General features: G+C 39.3%; 1 protein-coding gene across 1 annotated transcript in view; it reads right to left on the bottom strand.

The window, feature by feature from the left end:
- The window catches only part of ptprq (protein tyrosine phosphatase receptor type Q), a 173,279-nt gene that overhangs the window by 117,783 nt on the left and 35,740 nt on the right, over positions 1-19,756 (bottom strand). Inside the window, exons 11-15 of the mRNA XM_048607916.1 lie at positions 18,576-18,645; positions 15,983-16,182; positions 12,363-12,600; positions 8,610-8,738; positions 6,350-6,496 (exon numbers count right to left, since the gene is read on the bottom strand). Of these exons, the coding sequence (XP_048463873.1) occupies positions 6,350-6,496; positions 8,610-8,738; positions 12,363-12,600; positions 15,983-16,182; positions 18,576-18,645 (784 nt within the window). The remainder of the gene's footprint in view (positions 1-6,349; positions 6,497-8,609; positions 8,739-12,362; positions 12,601-15,982; positions 16,183-18,575; positions 18,646-19,756) is intronic.

The raw sequence follows: 19,756 nt of genomic DNA, 5'->3' as shown, positions 1-19,756 counted from the left end.
TGATTAAACAATAGGATATGACGTTATAACGGAGAGGAAGGATCAGCATCCAAATGCTCAATTCTCAACAGATATTTTAGACTTTGAAAGTAAATTAAATGTGAATAAGCATTTATTGCAAAACAGATTAAAAGCATCACTGGCAAATTGGGAACAGGTTGTTTGTCCACCCATCGAGGTGCACCTTATGTATAATGCTGAAAACTTAAACGGTGACAAGAAATATGAAAATAGAATGCTTTGGTTCACCAATGGTAGAGTGAGCAAGAGCATCTTTATTGCACCAATAAGCCATACAGTTTGAGTCTGAACTTGAATACTCAGTCTGCAATCAAGTAATTGACCTCAATAATATTGCAATTGAGCTGAGTCCACATGAGTTAGGGAGATAAAGATTTTGCTGAAAGTGTTGGAATGTGTGTGCTTCAATATGGGTAGGAAACAGAATTTGCTCTGGTGTTCATTATCATTGAATTCCCTGACCTTTACTATCCTAGATCAATCTTTAAAAATGACCACTGTGATGAAATAGTGAATGGCTATTAGTAAGCATGGAACTATGTCTCTTAAACAGTCAGGAGAGGACAGATGCAGGTGAGAAATGAAAAAGGATGGAAAGCAAAGTGATTTCTATACTTTGAACCAAGGATTGGTCTATCATAGTACCAGGTGGTTTTGCTGAAACCCCAGCTAATGTGGACTGTGATAATGAGTCTATGAAGGGTGACCACACAGTTATGTGTGAAAACCTGAAGTGCAACTGTGTGAACCCACCATACTCCACAGTAAACCACAGTATTTTTTGCTCAAATTTGAGCAATCTCCTTGAGACATGAACTATCAATTTTAACGGGTTAATCACTTAATTACAGCCATTTTAATATGGGTTTTGAAATTTAATTTTATCCCATGTGTCCTGAAACTTGCCAGTGAAAGGAAAGTGATGTTTAATAAAAATTAAAGTGGGGGGGGTGTCTCACCACAACAGGGACCTATGTTGATAAGTACTCAGTACTCATAGCCGTTTGCATTTGCTTACATGAAAGGATTTGTTCACAGTACTCATGCTGACAAATTACTTTATACACATTGGAGTTTTACAGTTCTGATCTTAGGCCTCTGATCTATCCGATCAATATGGGTGTCACATACACTGTGCTCCTATGGACCCCAGCTAAGGACCAAGTTGATGTCCACCAACAACAGAAGCAGCATGTGTAGTAACAGCAGGCTGAGCATCATGAACTACATGAGCAATCAGTCTGCTACTCACAGATCTGCAGCTCCAAAGGAAAGAGATGAACAGAGTGGTGCAGCTCACAAGAGGCCGTATATATGGCTCAGAGGCTTACACACTAGCATCCTACCCGCTTGGTATCCTAAACAACTGGTATCCTATCCCCTACGCACCTGGCATCCTCTACATTTGGCACCTTACCTACCTCGTACTTTACTTTACTTTTACCCCTTTACTTATCTGGCATCCTACCCCTTTGAACCCTACACTCTCCCTGCTGATATCCTACCCAGCTGGCACCCATTACCTAGCAACCAATTCCTCTGTTTGATATCATAACCCTGGCATACACGCCTATACCAGCTGACACCATACTCAGCTGGCATTCTGCTTACCCGGTAGACTACCCAGCTAACACACTGCTAACCTAGCACCCTACCATCTACTTATCTGGCATCTTACCCCGGGCATCCTATCCCATCTACCTCTGATATGTCACCTGACATTCTACTTATCTAGCACTCTCCTCTCCCAGCACCCTAACATCACACTTTTCCTTATGTACCTACAATTTGAAGCAGCTGTCAAAGTTGCTGTCAGAATCTTTAAATTTCAGAATACAGCAATTGACTGCTGTGAAAGGGGGACATAGTTTGGTTCCCTCTTATAGTTCTGCTCAACAGAATAACTGTTAGAATGGAAGTACAGCTGCACATTTCTGAAGTGTTGAGTTAACCCTCTGTGTGAGATTGCCACTCCTTAGAATATCCAGACAATTTTGAGGTATCAATACATTGTTTTAGTTTGTTACATATTCAATTCTCTAAATTACCACTGTATTCTCATCTTGCTTTTACCAATGATTCCCATAGCCTGAGAAATCATGAATCCACCCTTAAGTGACCAAAAAGCATGTTAATATCACTCTTACTGAACAATTAACAAATTGAAATTGCCTACTTGCCTCTCCCATTGGAGTTTGCGTGCACACAGCTTTGTGTGTTGGACTAAAATACAGAAGTCACAGACAACTCAAGCTTTTCCATGATTTAGCTTCCACCTGTGCCTAAATGTATGCACCATCCATGTTAAAAATTCCCCTCTTCATTTTCTTCAAACATTAAGTCAGGGAACTGAGGCATGTGTTCTAATGAAGAACCACTGGACTCAAAACATTAACTCTGCTTTCTTCCTGCAGATATTGCCAGACCTGCTGAGTTTCTCCAGCAATTCCTATTTTTGTGTTGAACTGAGACATCGGGCTGGTTAAGGGGGCAGGATGGAGGGCATTCTGTCAGCATTTGGGAAATTCTGAAAGCTCCTGACAAACATGGTACATTTATATCCAGATTTCCAAAGTGCTGACAAGCTAAAGATCAAGTCTGATGGCTCCCATCAACTGATCAAACATCCAAAGAAGCAAAACATTTGAATCACATTTCCCATAAGAAGTAATCAGAAAACAGCATTTATTTTTGTTCTGTTAATTAGGACTGAGAAACTCTTATGAATAGGGTAGCAACTCTGTCAATGACTGCCATCTAATGGTAGCAGATTAATAATATTTATATTTTTACTTTAATAGATAAGAAAATCCTATAACAGAGCTTGACCATTATTTTCGAAATGTTGATTACGCATTTGATGCAGATTACTAACAAAAGAAATGGAAAGAAATACCATAAAAATTGCCATTTGGTTCACACTTGACTGTCAATTTACATTTTAAACAAAAGCATTTTGATTTTTTCAGATCTGGATCCTTTAGCAAAATTGGAAGCCATTTCTGATGAACAGACTTTTGGAATGAAACAAGAGGAAGCACAGGAAAGTAATGGAAAGTCCCATGCAGTGTCTTGTGCCTTAAAGAACAGCAGTTTATTTTTCTGTTAGACAATTTGCATTCATAACTTAATAATGATTTTAACACCTTCAGACCTTACACACAGCTCCCATGTTCTTTCTCCTTCTGAGGATGGCAGAAGCGAGTTTATGTTGAGAGTAGGTCCCCTAATGGAATACTGTTGGCAGGATGGTCTGTACTTAGTGTCAGTCTCAGTGTCCTTTTTGCTTCTATCAGGTTCTTGGCACCCAGGAACCTTGCAACACATTGACCATTTCTCATGCCTATCTTTCCACCAGGCTCTTCCGCTACTGTTTCAACTATTCACACGCTCTCTGTGCCTCATACAAATACAAGGTACACGTACAACCGTAAAGTCTGGAAAACAGTCCTATCATCACCGTAAGCAGATCATAAGCTAAAAATCAGCAAAGTCTGCAAGAAAAAAGCGTGCTATAATATTAAAGGTGAGCAGCAAACCTCACTTGACCTCATTTAAGAATATTTAACTGATATTGTCTGATGATACAGTAGTCTGGGGAACGGACTGATTCATCAGAACAGTCAATGCCAGTGACAGAGTTTGTGCTGTGTGAACAGTAACCCTTCAATAACAAAACTGAGAGCTTGTACAAGTCTACTTCATCAATCAAATAGCCACAAAGGCTGACCAAAGATGTCTAAACCGAGCAATAAATCAATGAAGAGGAGTGCATATGACTTCACGGAAACCAAACCATTGTCCACAGATTTGCAATATGATCAAAAAGAAAGAACTTCCTGGCTTAAGCATCCAGCATATTGTAAAAAAAAAGGGAGTACCTGTTCCAATTAAGAATATATTGCCTGATCTAGAAATTCGGGATTCAACAGGGCAGAAATTATTTGTTTCAATGGAGCAGCTGTCCTTCAGTATGAACATTCATGAGGTTAAGGATCAACCAGATGATGTTACCAGATAATTTTCTGAGTTACCAAAGGTTCCTTTGCAAATGAAATTGAGATTAAAGGTCCTCCAGATAAGGTAGAAGACCAACAACAAAACAACTTCCTCTGCAAAGGATGTTTGAGAGATAAAAGATCCTTCAGCAGTGAAATTATCCACAGATCAGACCAAGATCAACAGCCCTCAAGTGAAAGACCTACCATTCTGAAGTTGAGAGGATTGGATTATGAGGAGAGACTGAGTAGACTGGGCTTATACTCATTGGAATTCAGAAGAATGAGGGGAGATCTTATAGAAACACATAAGATTACGAAGGGAATAGATAAAGTGGAGGCAGGGAGGTTGTTTCCGCTAGCAGGTGAAACTAGGACTAGAGGGCATTGCCTCAAAATAAACGGAAGCAGATGTAGGACTGAGGTCAGGAGGAACTTCTTCACCCAAAGGGTTGTGAATCTGTGGAATTCCCTGCCCAGTGAAGTGGTTGAAGCTACCTCACTGAATGTTTTTAAGGCAAGGCTAGATAAATTTTTGAACAGTAAAGGAATTAAGGGTTATGGTGAGTGGGCGGGTAAGTGGAGCTGAGTCTCAAAGATCAGCCATGATCTTATTAAATAGCGGGGCAGGCTCGAGGGGCCAGATGGCCTACTCCTGCCCCTAGTTCTTATGTTCTTATGTTCTTATTCTGCCAAATCTATAGAGAGTGTACTCTGTGAAAAGTGTGAAATGTCAAGACCATCTACATTTGTGAAATCAGAGACTTGGAAGGAGATGCAGTAATAGTAAATATGGTAGACTTATAAACGTGGTTTATAATTGGGAGAAATTAATGAGAAAAAAAAGTTTGAGGGGTAATTGTTCACATTACATTGGTCTCATCCATTCTATTGATGCCTTCCAAAGTCTATGGGTGGAATTGAGTTCCACTAGCTTTTAGCTTCTACCTTTTGAAAGGAGTAAATGGATGTGCATTAGCTTCCTAAGTTCCTAGTCATTATGCCTCACCAAATGTATTTTCACTTATTGTTATAATGCAATAAATCTTCATCTTATCCAAAAACAGTGCCTCTTCTGTACACATTTTATGGTGGTGTATCGTCTACCACTAATCATTAGGTGGGCCCAAAACAAAAAGACAAAGGAAGATTTATTACAGCAAACTACCTTAAATAATCCTTACCCATTACTACACAACGGTAGGAGTGACAAATACCAAACAGTATCAGAAGTGATCATCTGGGAAAATACTATGCTGATAATTTCCAGTACTACTTAAATGAAAATCACCTTTTACTCTCAACTTGTTGCTAGATTGGAAGACTTTCTGACATACTTCATCAAGATTTCACCATCAACATTTCTCCTGGGAACTCTCAGAGGGCTTCATGTAAAATTAGAAGATGCTGTGCTACTCTCCTATTGGACAGTTCGTTGGAGTCACCAACAGCAAAGAAATATTTGATCACCAACATCATACTGGACATCCGCCATAGTATTCAGGTATGTAAGGAAATAAAGATGAGGCTATCCACTACTGCAGGAAAGAAGAGCGAAAGGGCCAGGAGAACAAGTAAGACATCATTCCCTTTGGGTTGTTGGATATATTTTCATCTTTCTCCATCAAGACCTCTGGCGTAGTGCCTGAGGTTGCACTCTTACATGGCCCCTGAGTCATGCTGAAACATGCTGCTGTGTGTCACCCAGTGCATGTCAGGTCTTTGGGACAATGAACGTGTGTAGCTCAACTGTACTGCTCCATGAAAATAGTGCCTATTTAGGATTTGAGTTTTAAACTTGTCGGTGTCTGATTTAACACTCGTCAGTTAAATTCAAGTCATCAATTTCAATTGGGACAAGATGGTGTGTTAAATCACACATACAAGAAGATATGTCTGATTCACACAACAGTTATTACCTTTACCTTATCATCAACGTAAGCTCCAGGTCAGTCTTAACTATGAATAAAATTATAAATATCATATTTTTCTTTCCTTTTTTTTCCCTGCTTCTTCTGCCTTGAGCTATAACGTAACAATTTGTGTGTTGTTAGTAGAGCATTTTGGGATGTACTTTATTGTAGCAGTTAATAAAGTTCAGCAGCAGTAAATAGGAAGATCTCACTAATCACTCTCTTTCCTTTTGTCTCGGTGTTTCACATGATCTCTCTTACATATAACCATTATTATAGCATTAAGGGAAGCTTCCATTTCATTGACTTACCAAAAATGCAAAATAAAATGAAAATAATCAAAATGTACTAGTTAGAAGATATATGCTACTACTTCAATGATGTGCGTCAATTTTCCACTACATCTTTTATAGTTACCTTCTGATGACGTAGTGATTTCAACACTGGCTTTTGGTCCAAGTCCAACCACTGTCTCAGCAGTTACAAACACTTCATATCTTGTAAATGGCAGCAGGTTCATAAAAAGGAACATCATCCTTTTGGTGCTGTTCTGTGATATTTTCCCTAAATTTGAAAACAAGTAAATATATTTACCCTCAGTAACTCACACAGAAAGTATCCATTTTCAAAATAAATATGATCAAAGTCTATAATAATCATCAGTTTTGTCACAACACATGTTTTAGGAGTGAATTTGCTAAGTATCTCAGACTGTGAACTAGGAGACAGGGAAAGGTAAACATTGGGTAGGGCCAGGGGTCTGGCCAACCAGTCACCTTTCTGCCACTGCTGACATTTTACTAGAGTTTGCAAAGTCAGCAAACAGAGCCCCTCCCTAAGGCCAAGTGAAGCCCTTCTGTAGCCAAAGAGTAGGAAAACAGGATATTATATAAATAGAGAGTACAGAATGCTGTGGCACAGAGGGATCTAGGTGTTTTATTTGTGAATTTCAAAATGTTAGCAGTCAGTCATAATAAATAATTACAAAAGCAAATGTGATGTTAGCCCTTAACTGCAAAAAGGAAGGACTTTAAAATAGGGAAATCCTGCCAAAAATGCAAGGGTATTCATACCAGCATGCTGAGCGCATTGTGTACAGTGTACTTACTAAAGGAGGGATATGCTTGCATTGGATTCAGCTCAGAGAAGGTTCACTGGTCTGATTCCCAAGTGAAAGAGTTGTTTTATGAGGAAAGGTTGAGGAAGTTAGATGTTGGAGTTTAGAAGAAAGAGAGATTTTACTGAATCTCATAAAATTCTGATAGAGCTTAACATAGCAAATGCTGAGAGGATGTCTCCCTTTATGGAAGAATCCAGAACTAGTAAGCAGTTTCAAAATAAGGGAGTTTCACATTTAAGATGGAGGTGAGGAAGAATATCATCTCTTAGAGGCTGGTTGGTCTTTGGAATTCTGCTCTCCAAACAGCAGTCAAAGCTGACAAATTGAATGTATCCAAGGAAGTGTTAGACAAAGATTGGAAATATTCTAATAGCCACTTAAGGGGCTTCAAATGTCCAAGAGGGTCAAGTCATATTTTTTAATGCATTCATGGGACATGGGTAGACCAGCATTTATTGCACTTCCCTAATGGCCGTTGAGGCGCTGATGGTGAGCTGTATTCTTGGACTGTTGCAGACTTTGGGTATCAGGACACCCAAAGCACTATTAGGGAGTTCCACAATTTTGGTTGCATGATAATGAAGGAACAGTGATGTGGTTCCAAGTCAGGATTGTGTGTGGTTTGAAATAGAATTTACAGGAGGTGATGTTCTCACGTGTCTGTTGCCCATGTCCTTCCAAATGGTAGAGATTACAGGTTTGGAAGTTACTTTTTAAGGATCCTGGGTGGGTTGCTACAGCACATCTTGTTGACGGTACACAAAGATTGACTGTGTCCTAATGGTGCAGGGAGTATATGTTGAAGGTTGTGGATGGGATCCCAATTAGGAGGGCTTCTTTGTTCCAGATGGTGCCAAGCTTTTTTTTTTAATATTCTTAGGGCTGCAACCATCCAGGCAAGTGGAGAGTATTCCCTGACACTCTTGATATGTGCCTTGTAGAGTATGGACAGACATTGCAGAGACAGGCGGTGTATTCCTAGCCTCTGACCAGTTCTTGTAGTCACAGTATTTATTTGGCTGGTCCAGTTCAGGTTTTGATCAATGTTAACCCTTAGGATGTTGATACTGGGGGGAGGGGAAATTCAACAATAGTAATAATGTTAAATATCAACCTAAGATAGTTAGGTTCCCTTTTGCTGAAAATGGTCATTGCTTGGCATTTGTGTGGTGTGAACATTACTTGCCACTTATCAGTCCAAGTCAGGATGTTGTCCAGGTCTAGTGCATGTAACTGGTAAAATACCATTGGGGTGTCTACACCACAGCCATATCGCATCTGCCATCCCACCCAATTTTATATCCCTCCTCCCACTTCCAAAGAGCTCCCTCCTGATACAGAGGGAGAGGGTAAAATTTCCACCATGGAAAAATTGAGAGAAAGGGAAAAAATGGAAGGAAACATTGACAGCCAAGCTGAAATTAACCAGAACATCTAAGCAAGATAAATCAGGTCTTCCTTTCCTCAGAACAGGAATATAGGTTTCCTAGGTAACTTAGCTGTATAAAGTCTATAATAATGGAATTTAACATTTACATCAAAGTTCATACCACTTACCAAATGGGCCATTGAGCTCAACTCTGTAAGAGAATCTTCCTGTAACTGCTGATGGTGGATTCCAATTAATTAGGAATGATTTTGATGTAACCTTACTTACAATTAGGTTTTGAGGTGGATCTTCTGGAACTGCAAACAGTTATTTCACACCTTTATCTCAGCAACCACTGACAATCCACATACACACTAATTATTGTTTCTGGTAAGTTTGTTAATATACTAAATATATAAAACAGCATAGCAATTTAAACACTAACATATTGGGATGGGGGGAAAAGGACAATATCTTAAAACGACATGTGCTAACATTTTCCTTTTAAACAGCATTATATATTGCATTCAATGAACAAAGAGAACAAAAAACAATACGGCAAACAGGAACAGGCCCTTCGGCCCTCCAAGCCTGTGCCAACACATTTTGCCCTTCCATACTAAAACTGTATTCACTTACAGGATCAGTATCCCTCTACTCCCTTCCTATTCATGTATTCATCCAGGTGCTTCTTGAATCAGAAATTCCTCCAACTGGACAGGACAGAAATAACAATACCACTTGGAGGGTCAGGAACCTCACTTAGACTTTAAATTCCAGTGGTGAGGTGGAGTGTGGGGAGATGGGTCGTGGATAGATTTTCCACATGCAATTCCCAAAATTCCATCTCTCATTCTCTCTTGGGTCTTAGCAGAACTCACAGCAGTTAAGAATTTTCCCTATTGTGCTCACATCAGAAATGAAAATGTTTTCATTCCAGGCTTTTAGAACTGAATTTCCTGTAGTGCCAGGGTAACACTATGTGACCTATTGACAAGTGGCAACACACACCTACCATTATGTGATAGTCAATCAATGAATCTATGAACACCTAAAGTGGGTAAAATATGACTACAATTTCTAATTTCATCCTTCAGAAGGCACAGCAGCAACCTGAGTTTAAATAATGGTGGACATATTAGTAGCAGATGGTAGAAATGGTCAGAAATGTGAAATAAGATAAGTGCTCAAGTATAGCCTGGAAGAAAAAAAGTTCCCATAGCCCAATACCCAATACAGACTAACGGATGACAAAACAACAGATTTACTGAATCTACCTCTCAACCTCATCTAGCCATGACCATATGTTCTCCTCCAACAATAACTTAGTTTTATGAAGTGTCTTTAATCTAATAAAACAACCTAAGATACATTGCAGGGGCATGATGATTCAAAATATGACATCTGACCGCAGTGGAGATATTATTTCAGATGAAGAAATGCTCAGTTTAAGAGATAAGCTTAAGGTCTGTCTTAAAAACACACAATGGACAGGCATAGGAATTTTAAACCTTCCAGGCTGGGTAACTAAAAATTGCACAGAGATGGCAGTGAGATTAAAATTGGAAATGCTTACGTGGCCAGAATTAGAGAAGTGCAAGTACGTAGGAGCGTTGCGGAGCTGGAGGAGATTACAGAGATAGGGATGGATAAGGATGCGGAGGGATTTGAAAACAAGGATAAGAATTTTCAATTGAAGTCTTTGCTGGACTGGGTGCCCAATCTAAGTTGAACGATGGAATGAAAGATAAATGCACAAAAACCTCAGAGTTTTGGACAATTTCAAGTTTATAAAAGGTGGAATATGTGAAGGATAGAAAAGTCTAAAAGGTGACAAAGGCTTGAATGGGAGTTTTAGCAATTAATAAAGTTGATGAACTGGGCAGGGATGAAGCTGCAGGATGTTACAGAGATGGAAGTAGACAATGTTAGTGATTCCACAACATCTATGACACCACGGTTGCAAACAGTCTATTTTTGCCTCAGACATTTGCCAGACAGTCGGATGGAGCAGATAGATGGGAAATGGAAATGGAGTCGGGACTGAAAATGGCATCAGTCTAATCAATATATTTGCTCATCCAGCAATGGATGTCAGATAAGAAGTCTGACAATAAAGTAGCAGTGTGATAGTGAGTTCAACAGTTATTGTTTTGAGGAGACAGGACAATACTTGAAGTGAAATCTCAGCTAACCTAGGAGTGAAGGGAGGCCAAGTTGGGTAATCAGCAATTTAGTGGCTAGAGGATTGAAAGAACAGAACATGGGTCTAATGGACAAGATGAGCTCAGAGAGTGTATGAGTGGAGAGACAGGAGAGAAATGAGATAGGATGCAAGTTCAGGGTTAGGGAGGGTGGGCAGAACTTTAATGAAGTCTGGCCAGACAGACAAGGGAGAGGAAGGAAGGTTAGCAGAGTAATCCGATCAGACACTCATGATCTTGGTCTTGATCTTGACAAAGGAGTCTATGATTTCCTTGCACTTAATGTTATCAGTGAGGGGAGAGGAGTTTAAGAAAACAATTTGCAGGAAAGAAAATAAATCAGTGGTTATCTTTGCATTCCAGGATGATCCTAGAGTAAAGAGCAATACTATTACCTGCAGAACCTGATCATACTTGACGTGGTGCAGCCCAATCAAACTCTGGATAGCTACACCAGTCATATTTTTCAAGTTTGCATCCTTTGGACCAAAAGGAGTGGGGATAGTGACTATACCAGGGGAATTGCCAGGGTGAGGAAGACTAGATTAACAAAGCTGGAAGTGAGCATATGGTTGATGCAGAAATGTTGTGGTGTATGGAAGGCCAAAGATTGGACCGGTTTGAATTTTGAAAGCACAGTTGTACATGAATTGGGTGTTATTCTTACCAGAGGCAAATACAGAAGGGAGATAGGCTGGGGCAGGAAGGGGAATGTGGCCAATGAGTGATAAAAGGAGGTGATCGGAGATGGCATAAAATCTGAATTAGTTCCACAAACTCGTGAACCTTAATTCCTCCTCCCAAATAAAGTTCTGGAAATCCACCTTACCCAATTACATGAATTTCCCTCCATTAAAGCATATCATTAAAACAGAACCCCATCCCAAATTCCATTCCCCTAAATTAACAGGCATATTGTGTGACAGGTGAGCATAGTTGTATGGAATTAATCTCTAAACTGCACATGGAATCTTCTCCTTGGTCAAGTAAACACTCCCATCCACACTGACCAGTGCTTTAGTGATAGGAGGCTACATTCCCCACTCCAACCATCACCTAGATAACAGGATCCACACCCCTCAGCGAAACAGCTATCACTCGCCTCCCACTCCTGTGCAGTGAATATTATTTTACCTTTTCTGAGCATGTGATTCACTCAGCATCACTTTGCAGACTGGAGTTAAACTTCCTGACCCTTATTCCATCTATACCCATCCATCCTTTCTCACCACTCTTCCTGTTTCCTTCTTTATCTCCTACATGTTTCTTCCCTCTCCGACACTCTAATTCTCCTCCACCACTCATGGTGTAATTAAAATATGCATGTGAGACAACCAAAATTGTACACAGTACTTCAACTCGGAACAAATAAGGCCTATAAAGTTCACCACTGGCTCCTTATTTTTGTGTCAATGTCTGTAGATAGCATTTTTAAAATATTTTTATAGTGTTCCTTCATTTGCCACTACTTTATTTTCCCAATAAGCTTTTAAGTCCACTCACATGTTTCCACAGATGCTAAATACATAACAGTACACATAAACAACTTAATAAATGCATAAATTAAGCATACAGTAATAGTATTACTTAAGCTTAAAGCATTTCTAAGGATAAGTAACATGTTCACATTTTCCTATTTGATTTGGAAATGTTGCAATGAGTGTACAAAGTAATGTGCATTTTTAAATATCCACAACGTCTGTTAAAATCATCATAAAATATTCTCTTAGCACTTACGCCATTCTGGAGTTCTAAAGAGAGTGCTTGCTGTCTGGCCTTCTCCCTCTTTTGTAAAGGCAGATACTTCACACAGATAGGTGGTGTACGGTTTCAGTTGATCCACCATAATGCTGGCAAACTCAACTGATGTGTCGTTTTCTATTAGACTTTCTGGTGTGGCTGTTAAAAATGCATCACTGGTAGGTGGAGAAGACGAAACCAATGTTGCAGGAGTGGTGCCTGTTGAACTATCATCCTATGTAAGAAAAATCAATGTTCATTTACATGTTAAAGTATATCAATCATACCTCAGTATTTAGAACTGTACAGAAAGATGGGTTCCTTACTAAAAACGTGTTGAAGGGTAACTACCTGATCACTGGTTTATTCATATTCATGTCAGGACAAAAATTGACAAATAGCTAGATACAAATAAATTCAGGCTATTTTAGTTAGGATCTACTATGTGGCATTTACAAATAAAATGAAACATGAAAATTGTTCTTTCTTAAATCCATCAGGCTAGGTTAGCTGGCTGGATAGCTGGTTTGCTATGCAGCATGATGCCAACAGCGTGGGTCCAATCCTGTACTGGCTGAGATTACCATGAAGGCTCCTCCTTCTCAACCTCTTCCCTTGCTTGAGATGTGGTGACTCTCAGCTTAAACCACCACTAGTCATTTCTCTCTAATGAGAGAGTTGGACACGGGTGACTAAATTTACTTTTACTTCCAAATCCTGTTGCTCACACTTGGGGCTAAATTTAATAGAAATATTAGTAATCCTGCCCACTGCAGAGCCAGTAGCAATACTAATGGGATAAAATCCCAATGAGGAATTTATGTGTTTGCCATCAAGGTTCCCAGAGCCTTCACGACAAAGACTGCTGGCTCCAAGATCCCCTTGTCCTCACGTATCACCCCATCAACCTCCAGATTCAACGCATCATTCTCCGCCACTTCCGCCACCTGCAATCCCACCCTTATCTGCCTTCTGGAGGGACCGCTCTCTCCGTGACTCCCTTGTCCACTCCACACTCCCCACTAGCCCCACCACCCCTGGCACTTTTCCCTGCAACCGCAGAAAGTGCTACACCTGCCCCTACACCTCCCCCCTCACCCCCATCCCAGGCCCCAAGAAAATCTTCCACATTAAACAGGTGTTCACTTGCACATCTGCTAATGTGATATATTGTATCTGCTGTTCCCGACGTGGCCTCCTCTACATCGGGGAAACCAAGCGAAGGCTTGGAGACCGCTTTGTGGAACACCTACGCTCGGTTCGTGACAAATGACTGCACCTCCCAGTCACGAACCACTTCAACTCCCCCTCCCACTCCTTGGACAACATGTCCATCCTGGGCCTCCTCCAGTGCCACAACGATGCCACCTGATGGCTGGAGAAACAGCACCTCATATTCCACCTGGGAACCCTGCAGCCCAATGGTCTCAATGTGGACTTCACAAGCTTCAAAATCTCCCCACCCCCAAACTCATCCCAAGACCAGCGCCCCCTCTCGTTCCCACCTCCTTGACCTGTCTGTCTTTTCTCCCACTTATCCGCTCCTCCCACCTCACTGACCAACCCCCAACCCCATTTCCTGCCTACTAGCTCATCCCCGCCTCCTTGATCTGTCCGTCTTCCCTTCCACCTTCCCGCCCCTCCCTCCTCACTAACCAATCCCCATCCCAACTCCCGACCTACGCTCACCTTTACTGGCTTCATCCCCGCCTCCTTGACCTGTCCGTCTTCTCTCCACCTATCTGCTCCACGATCCACCTATCATCGCCTCCCACTCTCTCTACTTATTTCAGAGCCCTCTTCCCCTCACCATTTCTGAAGAAGGGTCCAGACCGGAAATGTCAGCTTTCCTGCTCCTCTGATGCTGCCTGGCCTGCTGTGTTCATCCAGCTCCACATCTTGTTATCTCAGACTCCAGCGTCGGCAGTTCCTACTATCTCTGGATCCAAGAGCTGTTGTCCAAACAGAGGCAAGCAGCACTCTAGCACCCTCAGTGGCAATGGACAGGCGGGTTCTGGCAAGTGAGGCACACCACGTGTTGGTCTTTGTCATTAGTTGGGCACAGGGTGCTGGAATAGAAGCCTCCACTTGCACCACAGCCAGCCAACAATAAACCTATTGCCGTTGCAAGTGGCATTAGGCCCCACCACCCCCTAACTGCCATTGATAGAATAACTGATGCCCTTTGGTAACCACCAATTAGCTACAAAGGCCTCATTTGGGCACCTGACAGGATGGTTGCCCTCAATATTCCTCACAACTCACCACAAGATGACAACAGGTAGTCCAACTCATGGTTTCCCACCATTCCATAGAGGGCATTAAATTTCAGCCTCAGAATTTATTAATCAAATACTGACATACAATATGAGTAATTCCTTTGATTTAAAATCAGGCATTCAATAAACTGCAAGATGAACTAGCTTCTATTCAGTCCATTGCTCTGTTGATAGAACTATTCAATGGGAATATGTTGAATGATACATGTTTTACAACAAAGTTAAAGATACATGTTTTCATATTTGAACCTCGTTTTTGGAGAAAGTTCCATTACTAATATAATTTCCATTTCTTGTAGAAGTAATTAGTTTCATCTTCTAAGATATTACTTGCTCTTCTAATGTTAACAAACATATAAATTATTGAAAGATATGACAAACTACATCTGATCTTACCAAATGTTATATCACTGGGGTTAACCATGAATAAGTCCTACATTCTACCTTTATGAGTATGGATAATGGGAATTTTGAATGCATCTGAAGTTCCAGAGTACAAGATTTAAAAAAGTATATATTTACAGCAGGAAACCCTTGCATATAATCTGTTATGCGAACTCGTATGTAAAGGTATCACCAAGATTAAACCACAAAATTGTTATAAATGTAGATGGATGAATAATGAGATAGTAAGGAGACACAAATACACGTTAAATGATGATGCTATAGTTTCCTGCAGATATTGGAACATCATGGGCTCCAAAGAAAACTATATCCAACTTCCACTAAAACCAGCAAATAAAAAGGACCAAGCAGAAACGCAGAGCTACGGAACTGCAGATGGCAGTAGACTATCGGTAAATCTCATTTCAACGTGTAATCTTAAAACAAACGGAAGGATTAGAGGCAGAAGCCCTGAAAAGAATGATTGCAGCAATTTTCTGGTCAAATTATCTCATGTGGAGGTCAAAGTTATATCATTACATCTCATGCACACCACAGTGCAGCAAAGCAAACAAGAACAGATTCACTTGGGAGACCTGATAGAAGGCAGTGGTTGGACAGAGTGGGGAGAATACTAAAAAGTACAGAATCAAACAGCTGAAATAGTTTGACTATTTTTTTCTACATAATGTTACATGGTAAGGACAGGCCAATTTTGGGGACTATTTACTGATCTGCATATTTTATAATAGTATATTACAGCACAAGAATTTAAAAAATAATTGGTAGATTTAAATTATGATTTTAATATATTGCAAAAAATCCTAAATGTGTTTTTATCTTTTCATGTTGCCAAGCATGATCTTTGCATACAATATCATACACTATTAAAATGATTTCTGTACTTTAGCCAGAAGAATATTAAGTACATACCTTGAAACACTTTTCACCTACCTCACATTGTGGTAATGTGTTTGGGAAAAGGGTATCGGCATTCACTGATATATTCTTTGATATACGTCCACTTCTTACAGACTTTATAATTATACTGAAATATGTAATTTTCCCATTTAGTCGTTTAGGTAGAAACCATGTCACATTAGCAGTTGTGTGGTTGACTACTGTTGCAGTAAGAGATGAAACTGGACCTGGAGCTAGGAAATAAGTGTTTGAATATATAAGGTGAATGACCTGAAAACTGTTCCCTCCACATGTAAATTTTTCAACAAAATTCTAATTCATATATCCTAATGAAAGGCATGAATAAAATAATCATATATCACATTAAGGTGTGAATATTATCAAACAAAACTATAAGTTATGCAATCCTACTGATATATTCTGCTACTATTTTAACATCAGACCCCATTTACACAGCCCTGGCAAGCAAAAATCAGAGCACAAGCAACAAAAAACAGGATGATGTCCAGCTGAATTTAGGTGAATCTCATGACTATGGAAGCTCCTGGCAACAGAAGGAGTAGATGGGGATCTTTAGTTTTAGCTGAAACTGCTGAGCAGATTAAAAATATGCAGGAAGGTTGTGTAGAACCATCTTGATTATTCTTCCTGGTAAATGGCTCAGAAATTTCATGTGAATTTTAGGTTACGTGATATGAAATAATGTGAACAAACAGAGTTTTCTGGTGAAATACAACCTATTCCATATTGTTCCACTATTCTTTCATTTTGGCTTTTCCAATATTACACTGGATGTATTATTACCACGCAGGTTGATCATTTCTTCATATCGACATTCATTTTTGGATTTGGCAGGTTTTTTTGCAGCTGGATACCCTTCCAGCCTCTATTCCTCTCCTTTTATTGACATTGAGGACTGGCATTTATAAACAATGGCTTGCCTGCAATATGGCTGCGTTATATTGTTCTATATATTATGGAAAATGACAAATGCAGCAATCCACTGATGTTACTGGACTAGACTCACTACACTGCCCAACAATCACTGAAACTAGTCAGCATGAAATTTCCTTTAATAGGCTGTATGTGTTCATGCCTCCAGTTAAGAGTTCACACACACTTCCTGTGGGTAATGTAAAGAAATAAAAACCTGTTATTGATTTATTAAAAAAAATCTTGCAGGATATATTGTCTTTCTTCATCTTCATATGGATACAATAAGTTAGGGTTTTTTCTCTGACTGTTCTCTGAGAAGTATTAGTGTATAGAGTTGCAACCAAAATGGTTGCTTATGTTTAGAAATATTGTCCTTCCCCAACTCTATCCAGTAAGAGTTTTGTATTCCATTCTGGTGAGTTAAGTCTCATGCAGCTTCTCTGTGAATGAACTAACCCAACAATTTACACATAAACCCCTTTGAAATATATAAACAAACTTTCTTGTCTCAACCTCATGAATAAATACAATTTCATCAACAACTGCATCTCATAATTCCAATTATTAAATATCATAAATAACCATAGTTTCCTACTTGCTTGAAATTATTTTAAGTAGGTCAAAATTAACTTCGCAGCAATGAAGCGACCCATGTCTTGCAGTGGTAATGATGGTGAAATAGTTAGACTTCACCATTGTTACTAATCTGGAACTAAGAGAACTGTTATTAGCACTGGATAATGTGGACATCTGAAAGCTGTTGTCAGTGATTCTCACTTCTCCTATAGAGTTTGCTGTTGACTTCCCTCCTAAGCATGTAATCCTTGAGTAATTAGTGAATAGATGAGAACTTTCACTTTTATGTTGTTAGATCACCTTTAAAAAACACTGAGAACATGACCTTGTTGAATCAGGTGCACCTGGGTTGCCAAAAGTCTACTAAATTCATAAATTTTACCTTTCGTGGCTCCGAAAAGCTAATTTTGTATATAGATAATATCATATTTTTTTTTTAGAAACACATATTTTGAAAATAATACAGTTTAAAATGTGTAATATTTTAGATCCATTCTTAATCCAATCATAATAATTTTATTTCCGATCTGAAAACAAAAATTAAAATTGAAGGATACTTTCTACTATATCTTGGTTTGCTAACCGTGAGAATCTTTTAATGTGTTTGGCTGCTTGCTTACGTCACTGCCACTGGATAGTTAGATATCACCTTGGCTTGATGCCCCTTTTATTAGGAAAGAGAAAATTTGTGGCGCAGAGATCAATAGACTAGGCTAGAGGACACAGGTTTAAAATAATTTGAAAAAGAATCAGAAGTGAAAGTATGAAATGAGATTTTATTTTACATGATCAGGAAAGCCAGTCTGAGAGGGTAGTGGAAGTAGGTTTAATAGTAACTTCCTCAAAAAGGAAAAGAAATACAATGATTAAAGAGCAGGGGAGTGGAGCTAATCCAATTATTTTTGTGAACTGGTGAAGTCAAAATGTTCTGCTTTGTGCTGTACAATTCTATGAACCCAAATATTTTTTAAGACAAAATCAGCAAAATACTGAAACATGTGCCTTCTTTGTTCTTCTCTGATGCAATTCAACGATTGGTGACATTTTAAATACCAATAAGTTGAAGTAGTGTAGGATGGACACAAAAATGCTAACATAATTGGACTGAACTTACCACTTTCTGCAGTTACAACTTTCCGAAAAGTACTGAAAGCTCCAATGCCAGCACTGTTTTCAGCTGCAATCTAATAATATAAATATAACAAGTTTTAATCTGTACAGTTTCAATAGAAGATATAACTTGGTAAATTGATTTATTAGTAATCTATAAAGAACTAAATTGTTAAGACAAATGGCCACATAATTTGAATTTATATTCGAAGAAAATTTCAGTAAAAGAGTACAAATACATAAACAAGTCAGTTCCATATTCTACAACATAATTAATAATATTCAGATTCAGTGAGCAATTGTAAAATTTGAAGTGGGACAGATATTGCTTCAAAGCTAGTTAATACTAAGCAATCAGAAATAGTAGGAACTGCAGATGCTGGAAAATCTGAGATAACAAGGTGTAGAGCTGGATGAACACAGCAGGCCAAGCAGCATCATAGGAGCAGGAAGGCTGACGTTTCGGGCCTAGACCCTTCATCAGAAAATGCCAGGTTTGTACTGGACTTCATTTAGCAGTGAAGGTTTTGACTAAACATCATTAAGTATTAAGTAAGTACCATTTACTGGCATAATTTTTGTTTGAATCAATACATACATTTTTCCAAAACATTTTTTTTTCACTGAAGCAGGAATGCAATTTAATGATATGAAACTTTAATAACTTCTGTAGAGACAGCATGTTCTGAACGTTTTGTACTCATCCCAGTTGAGCAATCCCAATACAGCTTCCCCTGTTACTCGAATTGCTGACAAAAATCTATAGCATCTCAAAATTAGAAGAGGCGTGAGGTCATAATATACCTTAACTAAATCCGTCAACTCTTGCAAGATTTTAGCATCTGGTGCCTCAGAGAAAGTTAGGATCCTAATAACTGAAAAAGCTGTGGGTCCACAAGCTGTCAGGAGAATTACTCAGAGATAGCAGGAAATGCCGATGCTGGAGTCTGAGGTAACAAGGTATGAAGCTGGATGAACATAGCAGGCCAGGCAGCATCAGAGGAACAGGAAAGCTGACATTTTGGGTCTGGACCCATCTTCTCGTTGCTTTTCATCTGCTCCAATGTCATTTGCCCAGAAAAAATAACAAATTCTTTCCACATACTGAACCCAGTCTTTGACAGCAGGATCGAATAAGTCAAGCTTCCCAAATAACAGCATGATGTCAGAAATGCTCACCCCAAC

The sequence above is a fragment of the Rhincodon typus genome, chromosome 18 (genome assembly GCF_021869965.1).
Source record: "Rhincodon typus isolate 14 chromosome 18, sRhiTyp1.1, whole genome shotgun sequence".
Taxonomy (NCBI): domain Eukaryota; kingdom Metazoa; phylum Chordata; class Chondrichthyes; order Orectolobiformes; family Rhincodontidae; genus Rhincodon; species Rhincodon typus.
The sequence above is the reverse complement of the archived record's forward strand: the minus strand, read 5'-3'. Positions and strand labels throughout refer to the sequence as shown.